A 10834-nucleotide genomic window follows, 5' to 3' on the forward strand; every position below is an offset into this window, starting at 1 on the left:
CAGATAATTTAGAACTTACATTTTTTTAGGTTAGAAAAATAAAATAAAACAATCTCAGTGATTTTTACATGAATTTGTAATTTTATTTCAAAAATCTTATCAAAGCTAAATCTATTTTTTTTTAGTAAGGATTCTAATAGAAGCTAATTTAATATCAAACCACCAATTCCATTTTTGTCTCTTCCTTTCAACACTGTGTTAATCATTTAAGACCTATTTAACATGAGGCAAGAAGGGCAGATTTATTCAATGCTAATTAATACTTAACAGGCACAGTCAAAGTCATTATTTCTCTCTAATAGTGTGAAGTCATCTCAGTGCACTAAAGTTACTTTCCCCTTCAACCTTTCCTCTCAGAGCATGCCACTTGCAAATGTGATAGGGTGCTATAGAGAAAAGTTCACACAATTTTACTTCACTTAGCACCAAACACATCAGAAATGTCTGTGTCCTTTTCTGGATGAATGCTGCTATGGTGGAAAGTGACTTATTGCAAAAGTGGACCTTGGTAAAAGGAGCCCAATAGATGGAAGCTATCTGACAGCCTGTCATCAACCATTCAAAGCCTTACACTGCCGCACATCACTAATGCACAGCTTGCTGTCTAAAATAACTCTGGGTGAATTCACATCAACACATAGTTGTTAAATAGTAAATAACAAAGTTATGCTTTCATTTTCCAAGTCAATTAATGAAAAAGGTAATGAAGAAATCTAATAGAAGTACCATTTTCCTCTCTACATCAGTGCTAAAATAACACATCTGGTCCGTAACCAAAGACCTATACTCTGAATGTGACATCGACCCAAATGGTCACTCTATGGGCAGAGAATTATGCCATCAAAAACGAAAACTAAATATCAGAAATTAAGTTGAATGGCCAAGAATGAATATATATGCAAAATTCTAAATCAAATATTTTGGTTTGAAGGGGAATTTCCCTCATTTTAAATTTTGTCTAATAACATCACTGAGTGAAATTTGATGATTTACTCAAGTCTTTCTCAAGGACCCATGCGTGACACAAAAAGTAGAATTTTAGAATCAAAATTGAATTTTAGAACTCAAATGGAAATAAGTCAAACTGAATTATCAATACAATCAAATATAAAACACATCACTTTAGTTTCAAATCATTAGATATATTTTAATTAAGTAATTAATCAAATCTGGAGCCTGAACTTGCAACTCAATATTTTCAAGCTTATCATCTTGTCCCTTTTGCTTGGGTAGGATTGGCATATAATTGAGATGTGTTTTTGATCATTATGTTGCTGCAAGATTAACCCCCTGACCAACTAAACTAATACCACAGGGTATTATTGCATGGTGCTGCAGAAGGCTTTTGTAACTGTTTAGCTTCCTCCCCCTTTATAAAGATTTTAATGTATGATTTATCAGTCCATAATAGGCTTCAGCTGTCCAGTGGCAGTGTTTCATGGCTCAGACATGCCTCTTTGTCTTAATCTGATGTCTTGGGAATGTGTCACTGCTGCAACTCATCCTGTCAAGCCGGAAGCTGAAAGTATTCACAGTTGAAAATGACACTTTTATACTTTGACTACTATTAAGCTGTGTTTGAAACTATTGTACTGAGAGCATAGTATCATGCAAGCTGTTAACCCTAAAAAAATGTGTCCAATTCAGATATGGCTTGGTGTCTTTGACACCTTTTCCTATTGGAGTCTCCTGCAGTTTCTAATTATTAATGGATTGTTAATGGAAATCTGAGTGTTGATCATCTGAATGTTGATGGAAAAAAATTACTCGCTGGCACCAGGACTTTCTTTAAGTTTTTTCTATAGATCCATTTACTGTTTGTAAACAAACAGGGCTGAATGTGTGACCTAGCAGCACAAGTTTGTTGGCTACCAGAAGTTTACAAGCTATACTGTTGTATCATTTGGAAAAGTTTACCTTAACAAATGGCAATAAGTGTACAGTTATTGAATGGAAATATGACATTAGCAAGGACTGTGCACTTTGAGCCACATAAATAAACTTGTTTCAAAATCAAGCATCCTGTTTCACAATCAAACAAAAACAAAAACACAAACAAATCTATGAGATTATTTTATTTTGAATAAGATGAATAAATGCAGACAATGAATGGTGTATCACCAATGGCCAATATATATATATATATATATATATATATATATATATATATATTTTTTTTTTTTTTTTTTTTTACCAGGTATTCTATTAAACACAAAATATAGCAACATAACCTTACCAGATTTCATTTGGATGCCCAATTATGCCTTATGCCACAGCACTCTTTAGTGACTTTTAAATGGTCCATAGTTTTAATGTTGTTGTAAATTCTGAGAGGATCAGTTTTAAGCAACTATAAATGCAACAACTTGACATTTTAATGCTGCTGGTGTTTATTTTCTAGGATTAGATTTGGTCTTGCTTTCTCATATGTTTGAAAAGTAGTTGAAACTTTCACAGGCAGCATTTCTCTTCCTGCGCCATGCATATAAGTTCCTGAGGATGTAGGCTATAAATGGATCTGTAGAAAAGATGTATATATTATTAAGCATGATGATGATCTTTCATAGTTAACTGCCTTTTTCTTGGCATTTTGTAGCAACACCCTAGTTCCTGCACCGTATTACTGTTCAACTCATAAAGTAACACATTGCGTTCCTACACTGCTTCACAGCAGATGGAGGGTGTTTTAAGCAATCGAGAAAAGTTGAATCACCAGTAGCAATCAGCAGCTATCAAAGCTTGATCTTCATTGCAGTACAGTACAGTTTTATACTAATCAATTAATGAATTTTGTATTTTCCTTTAATTGTATTTTTTCCATTTTTGATGACCTTTACCTTTTTTATACCTCTGGAGCCTTCTTACACTAATATTGATATCAAAACATATGTTTTTGGACAGGACCTACTGCTCTACTTTGGCTGCCTGTTGTATGTCTGTCTGCCATATTTCTGTCTGATATCTTTATTGGAATTCTTCTCTTTCCATTTTCAAATACTTGATCAGGGTTGATGTAACGTGGGAACACCGTGGGTTTTGCGGATGGTGTTGTTCACGTTTTCGCTGTTAGCAGCGGAACATAATCTCCCTCTAGTCAGCTCACATTAGTCTCCATGATCCGCACCAGCCCAATATGTGCACTGAATGCAATGGGGCCAGCTGGGGTAATTTAGTATGTCAGTCAGCTCAGGAGGCTGGTAAAATGAGTAAATGGCTGAATACGATTTAGATGTAAAGAGTATTCTGATTATAATGGCTCTCAGAATGGAATACACTCTCTCTTTTCAAACTTTTATTTTCATCTGCATTGTGTGCATCCCCCAGATAGACATTGAAATGAACAGAGGGCTTAAAAACTGACTGCTCTATGATTATATTAAGAGTGTGAGAGGGAGCGCAGAAAAAGAGGAGGGAGGAGATCTGATGCCTGAGCACTAAGTATATATAATTGCTTCTTGACACACTGGCCAAATTCTGGAGTGCCAGGATCTGAACGAAGATGATTAACGGCTGTCCAAGTGGGTGGGCAAACCAGGTCATTCAGGGCCTTCGGTTTCCATAGTGATACCAGTCTAAAGGCCATATATTGCATAGTTAACATCCCCAAGGTCTACATATTGTCAAACTACAATTATGACAAAAGCATTGTCTGTCCACTAAAATTCTCCTATTCAGTCACCAAGCATTCATTCCACTTTTTCTCTCTCAATTGTTCATGTCTGCTTTCCTTAAATGGTCCTCTCTTGCCAGTGAGAAGATAAAGAGTGAGAAATCTTGCATTATGTGAATAATTGATGTGTGGGTTCACCTCACAGCATCATTACAGTACGGCACTCAGTGTAAGAGGTGAAGGTTGGATAATATTTCTGACACAGGGCTTCAGGCAGTAGAAATTGTGTTGGTTTTTCACAAGGTTTTCCGCCGCACGCATTACAGGTTCTCATCACTGCATGACACGGAGCAAAATGAAATATAATCAGAGATGCAAGTTTAAACAGAGATATCCCTCCACTGTAGAGCTGTAGAACTGAGCAATTGGGCCAGCTGTAGAGTTGTAATTGCAGCATGTTTTTTTTCTTTGTCAGAGTTGAGCAGTTTTCAGCTGCAGCTATTTGAGTTTGATGCACCGATAAACATGCACCAGCCACTTTAATAGGTACACCTGTTCAATTTCTTGTTTACACAAAAAAGGAATCAGAAAAACCACATGTCAGCATCTAGGCATCTAAACATAGAGGCTACTGATTGAAGCTGAAACCAAGCATCAAAATGTAAAAGAAAGTGGATTTTAAGGGTATTTCAGTCTGTCAGACAGGCCAGAACCACTGGGATTTTTTCCTCAAAACCCCCTCCTGTCTTACCAGATAATGGTTAGAAAACATTTAGTGAGTGGCAGTAGTATAGAAAAATGTCTGAAGAGAATGGGGAGCAGAGCTTTAGAAAATAGAGAGTCAACAGTAGCTTAAATAGGATATACTTAACAATATCTTAACATTCAATAAGTTGGCATTTTGTGATGGGTTATAGGAGCAGAAGGTCCCACTAGGCACCACTGTTGTCAGCTAAGAACGGGAAAAAGAAACCACAGTATTAGCTGAACTAAATTGGACAATAGCTACAAGAGTCTCTTAGATACATCTATGAATGGTTGGGTAGAGCATGGATCAATGGTTTAGGCTAACTGTCATGGTGTTGTGGTATGTGTGTGTGCGTGTGGGGGGGGGGTTCTTTTTAAAATGTCTACTTTAAATGTAAACACTCTAAATGTTGAGTATTAAACTTACAGCAGTATTTTCCAACATGGTTAAAAGTACTTGTTATTTAATTTTCTTTCTTTAAACATAGCAAAGGTTTCACTGTGTTCCAATTGTGTCCACAGTCGCAAGACCTCAATCCAGTAGAGCACCTCTGGGATGTGGTGGAACGGGACATATGCATCAGGGATATGCAGCCGACAAATCAGCAGCAGCTGTGTGATGTAAGCAATGGCTTTAATGTAAATAAGCAGCAAATACCAGAAGAAATGTTTCCGATATTTTGTTAAATGCTAATCATTATGCCAATTTATAAGCATGTGCTTTTCTGTGAATATAAACAGGTGACAGATGCTGAGGCTTGGGCTTTGGTTTGATTTAATTGAACCCTGGCAATATAAAACTCACTCATTATGTTGTTCCTTCTATTTCAGAAATAATCTCGCTTAAACTTTTCATCTCATTTTATTTATAAAAGAACATACCTTTTAAGGTGCAACATAAGGTGGAAATGAAGACCCTTGACAGTCACCCTACTACTTGAAAGCGCCATACCCTAGAACATAAAGTCACCTGTGGTTATGGAAAAAATTGCCAAAACGCTGCTGTTGGTTGTCATTCTACAGCTATAAAAGGTCAAAAAGATGCATGTTTTGATAATTCACTCAAAATGATCAATGTTAGTTAAGGTTTTAATGTTAAAGCTGTTGCTGATCATTTAGGAATCTTTTTGAACATATAGATTAGCATTCACATGTTTATACATGAAATTGTGATGACAAGCATGTACTTAGTCAATCCTCCTCCCTAAGAACCCCCACCAGCACACACCCACCCACAAGTCAACTAAGGTAAATGTGATCTCAAAAGACAAGCAGCAACAACCCACGGCTCTATTGCAGTGCCTGAGGTTGCATCGGTGGCTATTGCAAGCAAGTAATCCTTTGTGACTGAAAAAAAAGGCAGTCCAAAAGGTCAGTTGTGACCTCTGGGACCAGTACTGTGCAACATCTGTCACGAGAAGACAGCACATGTTTGTGTGTTGTGTCAAATGGCAAAAGATATGCAGGTCAGTCATCCTGCGATGTAATAAAGGCAGCAGGGCCTATATATACCTAGCGTTGCTGTCAAAGCTGCATTAACAAGGCTCTGCGGTCTGCTGGCTTATCGGCAGAACATTCAACATGCCACAATCTACACATAACCAGACTAATACGTTGAAACTGGTTATAGCATAGCCTGCATTGTGCGAACACTTCAAATGTACAAAAATATTCCAAGCCAGACCATAAATGAATAAAAATGATCAAATCCACTTTTTATATTCAGGTCATTTCCATCCACTAAAAAAGTTGTTAATGGACAGCTAATATACAATGCTTTCTTCACCTCAGTACCAAACTACACAGCAGTGTTCAAGCCAATATCACCCTCTCAAACACAGAGGGGCAAGAGAGATGCTATTAAAAATAGAGGTATGCTACGGGGAATAACTTTAGGTTAAGTGTCTTCTCCAGAGAAAGTACCAGACTGATAAGTGAGCACTGTGATTTTCTTACAGTATACTCCTTCTCCTTTGACCAGCGTTAACCATTAAATAAAATGATCATCATCTGTGAATTCAATAAAAGTAAGCCTTTCAACAGTTGGAAAATATTTTTAGATGGTAAAATTTTGTCTTTTGCTATGATATAGTTATTATTTCAAAGGAGAGAGCATGTCTTGTCATCCTAGTTCCACAACAATGGTTAATGGCATCAAAAATTTAGAGGAAATTGATGAAATAATACATAATGCATATTTCCCTTTAAGCCAACGTGAATGGCTTATATATCTGCATCAGACTACACAATGTGGAACAAATCAATAGTATTCCATTTGTAACCAAATTACTCTTTTTGAATGGTGAAATCCAATCTTCATGGACACACCAGCAAATTTGATACCCAGACAGCTGCATTAGTGAAAGAAAGAAACAAAGAGAAGACCTTGCTTGCTCTATTTAAAAATATGCTTATTCGGTGAAGAAAATTAATATGTTATATTTATTTATTTTCATTTTCCGTAAAGTGTAATTGAGAAAGAATTGTAGAGAGAACTGATATTTAACAAATCTCCTGCACTGTAGACTCATTTTTCAGCTTACTGCCTGTCCTTTAATTTCTCTCATTTGCTTCCACATCCTAGCCTCACATCCAGCTAAACCAATCAGGGATTTGAGGTCCTCAGTTTCAATCAATTACCTCCCAAATCAGTGCAAAGGCCTTTGATATAGAATCATTTGTCAAATCAGTGCAGATGGCTGAGGGCAGGTACCCCTGTGCCATAGGCCATATCCACATGGAAATATCTGTATGGGTTGGGCTCCCCTCATGCTCCCTTACCTATTAAAGAGAAGTAAGTCTCTGTGTGCTTCAGGAATGCTTTGCAGCTGCCTGTATGTGTCAGAACCTTGGCTTGTCTGTTAGTTACCACTTAACTTTATTTAAAAAATATTTTCAAGAAGGATAACCTTTGATTTTGCACAAAATCTTAATAGTGAATTTAAATGGATTGCATAAAAGGGGCATGAATAGTACCCAGCTGCAATTTTAAATTAGATAATTGTTTGATTTGCTAGGTTTGAATTTGCCTCCATGTTCAACAATGAAGAATTTTGTTTTTGTATTTTGTTTTAAACATAAAATCAAACGTAGCAAGAGCTACAAGAGCCCATTCTAATTCTACCACTATATGAATAAGAAGACAATTAATAATACTACTCAATACTTGATGAAGGGATACATAACAGGTCCAGCAACTGAGATCTGGAAATATATAAAGGTTGTTTAATGAGAGTGAGATTAAACTTAAACTGCAGTATTCTTACAAAGGTTACAAAATAATTAGACCTAGTGTGTCAATATGTGCATTTAGTGGTATATAATATGCTGCCTATTAAACAATCTAAAAGAAGTGTAACTTTATTAATTGCTTTTGTAACTGAACTGTCAGCCATCCTAATAATGTGGTTGTGGCAAGCTCAGCGACTGGAAGGTAACAACTAAAACTAATCTTTAAGTTTAAATAAAGTTTAAATAAAGCAAATTGAATTTCAAGCTTTGTATTACTCAATGTAGTTCAATTCAAAAATGCGTTATTGATCCCTAAAATAATTTTAAAGTTCTAGTAACGCATATTTTTTTTTCAGCAAGATGTTGTAAATATTGATAGCTGTAGGAAGGGTCTTCTGTAGAGTTTTTCTTGAGCTGGATTTGGAGAATCCTTTGACCGAAGAAATAGCTGTTTTTTTTATTGGTCTTCTGAAATTGATGTTTACGATGTTCCATAATGTTATACTTTTTATGGAAAAGTCTTTGTGAAATAATCTCCAGAGGATTTTCTATAACAGAGCTGGCCTTCTCTATCTACTTGTTGAGTTTTTTTTTTTTATTTGCTCTGATGCTGTTACCCCAGCCCATGATGGAGAAGAGATAACACTCCCCACAACAGACTTATAGAAGACATGCAGCATTTTGCTGCAAACACCGAAGGATCTAAGCTTCCTTATGAAGTACAGTACTTTCTGCTCTGTCCTTCTTAGACCGCTTCACAGTTGTGACTCCAGTTGAGTTTGTTGTCCAGGTGAACACCAAGGTATTTATACTCCTCCAGTTCTTCCCCATAATGTCCATAGGATTTTTCTTACTCCTGTTTCTTTTGAAATTTGCAGTCATATCTCTTTTTCTTTTCAGCATGGTCACATAAGATAATGTCTGCAATTACCATGCACCCTGTATGTCAATATATGACAAGGAGTTCCCTCATGGTGTCAGTATCAGATGCATGGATGCTTTGCCTAGCCGTCAATATTTAAAGAGTTGAGAGCAGGAATGTGATATTTGCTCACATTCTGGATTAGCTGACTCCCGATTAACTATTTTAAGTGTTTAGAGTTGTTAATGAGCTGCTACCAGATGTAAAAAAAAAAAAAAATCTTGCTGTGGTAACACATTCTAACAAATGTTTAAAAAAGGTATTGTGAAAAAGTCTAAAAAAGTATTGCCAGAAATCCTTTCAGCTAAACAGCACCCAAAGCCAGATGAAAAAAATGATCAGATAAAATAAACTTTGATCTACAAACTGAGAAACTGAAGGTCTTAGAAATAATATCAAAATATCATAGCTACTCCAATGTGCAGCCACCTTGAGCAGTGCAGTATCAGAATTTAGGTTCTATGGTTCATAAAGGTAGTTTTGACTTTTACCAGAGGGTATTATGCAACAAGCACTGAAAGATAGACTTTGTTTTGTAAAATAAACCTGGCATTTTAATGTTGCTTCCCACAAGTAGTGCCTTTAAATATTTAAACTTAAGCTAGGATTTTATAGCTTCATATAATATTTATTTTGCATTTTATTTACTTTATAGCAATGTTTCCTCTAGATTGAAGAGAAGAAGCTGCCTTCTTTCATAAAATTGTGCTAAATGTCTTTAATAAACAAACACATTCATGATCTATGTGATAAAAAATGCAGTTTTGGAATAAAACAGATGCTGATGAAGTGGCCTGCAGGGTTATTAAAGATGTAAAACTGAATGATATTGCTTGATGTTAGACTATTAGCAGCTTCTGCTCTACTTAGTGAACCCACAGCAATACAGGCATTGCTGTTATTCAGATGGTGAAAATGTTCTTGACAAGTTTTTACTTACCGCATGAAACAATCAACAGAAATGAGCCAACTGTAAACCTAAGGCATGAGTGACAACTTAGTTCAGGACACTGCTTAGCACTGAATATATTTGCTGGCTCTGCAGCGATTATATCAACCAACGTACAATAAAATATGCTGACAAAATACTAAACCCTAACACTATTCCTTCAAATAAGTAATTACACACCCTGATTTGCATAAATCATTGACAACCACAGTGTTTATACAGAACAAAAATTCAGTGTGCACACAGAGCCTTAGATGCCCATAATTATTTTGTGTGCGTGGTTTCGAGAGATAAAGTCTTCTGACATAGAATCAAAGTTTAATATTTTGAAACATGGGGAAGACAAGACAGACATTTTGCTGCTATTTGGACTAGAGGACCAGTATTGGCTTATTCAGAGGCATGGATCAACAATCTTTTGCTCTTGGCTTTGCTGTGATCCTCTCAAAACACTAGTGTCCATCCTTCTCTTTGCTCTTGGTACAGTTAATGACCTTTTTTATATTTTTGCTTAGGAACTTGGCACGGCTATAAAACTCTATGATAAACATATTTTCTGTTGTCAGCTGAGGAAACATTTTAGTAATAACTTTGTTCAGAAAAAGTTTTGTGTTTTGACCATAAATAATGCTTTCATTGTTGAAACACAATTACAATGACCATACTTTTATTACTTTAAACCTTATTTCATATATATCTTTAAATTAGGCAACATATGGTTTTACAGGAAGGCCCATTTTGGGTGCTACCAGGTGTTAACCGGGTAGCTGGTACAGTAAGCGTCAGTGGAAGGATTTGTGATTTCTGGTGCTACTTTTTCCAACCCTTTACTACAAGATTGCCTCTGCCCTAGTGGATGCCGCCCATATAGTGATGTCATTATATCACGCTATTTTTGGTGATTAGGCTCTTCGTTAGGAAGACTGAAAAAGACCTAAGACCTCCCTGAATAAGTTCTAAAACCTCTCATAAACATATTTTTTACAACCTGAAAATTATCGATGTCTAAAAAAAAGAGCAGTTGCTCATCCTGAGCGGATTAGGTGCTAAAATTCATGCTCTGCCTCACATCACCTCTTGCTCCCACTGACTGTACAGGGCAGGGAAGGGCTGCTGCTCAACAAGCCAAAATCACAAGGATGAGTCAGACCTGCTTGACTTGTGTTAAATATCGCTCCATGCATGGTTTTGATGAGGGAATCGTGATATAATTTGCTGTGGAGGAAGCAGGGTTTACACTTTTGCTGTTTGGGGTTTCCGGTTCAACAACAAAAACGGCGGCCTGCTGTCTTCGGAGAATAGGAGACATTGTTTTTAATTCCTTGCCTTTCAAAATATCAATAATATATATATATATATATATATATATATATAT

The 10834-nt window shown here is 36.2% G+C and overlaps 1 protein-coding gene across 7 annotated transcripts in view; it reads left to right on the forward strand.

Moving 5' to 3' along the window:
* The window catches only part of LOC107085682 (protocadherin-11 X-linked-like), a 176826-nt gene that overhangs the window by 67284 nt on the left and 98708 nt on the right, over positions 1-10834 (forward strand). For 3 of the 7 annotated variants that reach the window (XM_015376155.1, XM_015376157.1, XM_015376156.1), the window contains one exon: positions 4880-4978. The exons of the other annotated variants lie outside the window; for them this stretch is intronic. In XM_015376155.1, the coding sequence (XP_015231641.1) occupies positions 4880-4978 (99 nt within the window). The remainder of the gene's footprint in view (positions 1-4879; positions 4979-10834) is intronic. 7 annotated transcript variants of the gene reach the window in all.

Source organism: Cyprinodon variegatus, unplaced genomic scaffold (assembly GCF_000732505.1).
Source record: "Cyprinodon variegatus isolate N-32 unplaced genomic scaffold, C_variegatus-1.0 Scaffold130, whole genome shotgun sequence".
In the NCBI taxonomy this organism is placed as follows: Eukaryota; Metazoa; Chordata; class Actinopteri; order Cyprinodontiformes; family Cyprinodontidae; genus Cyprinodon; species Cyprinodon variegatus.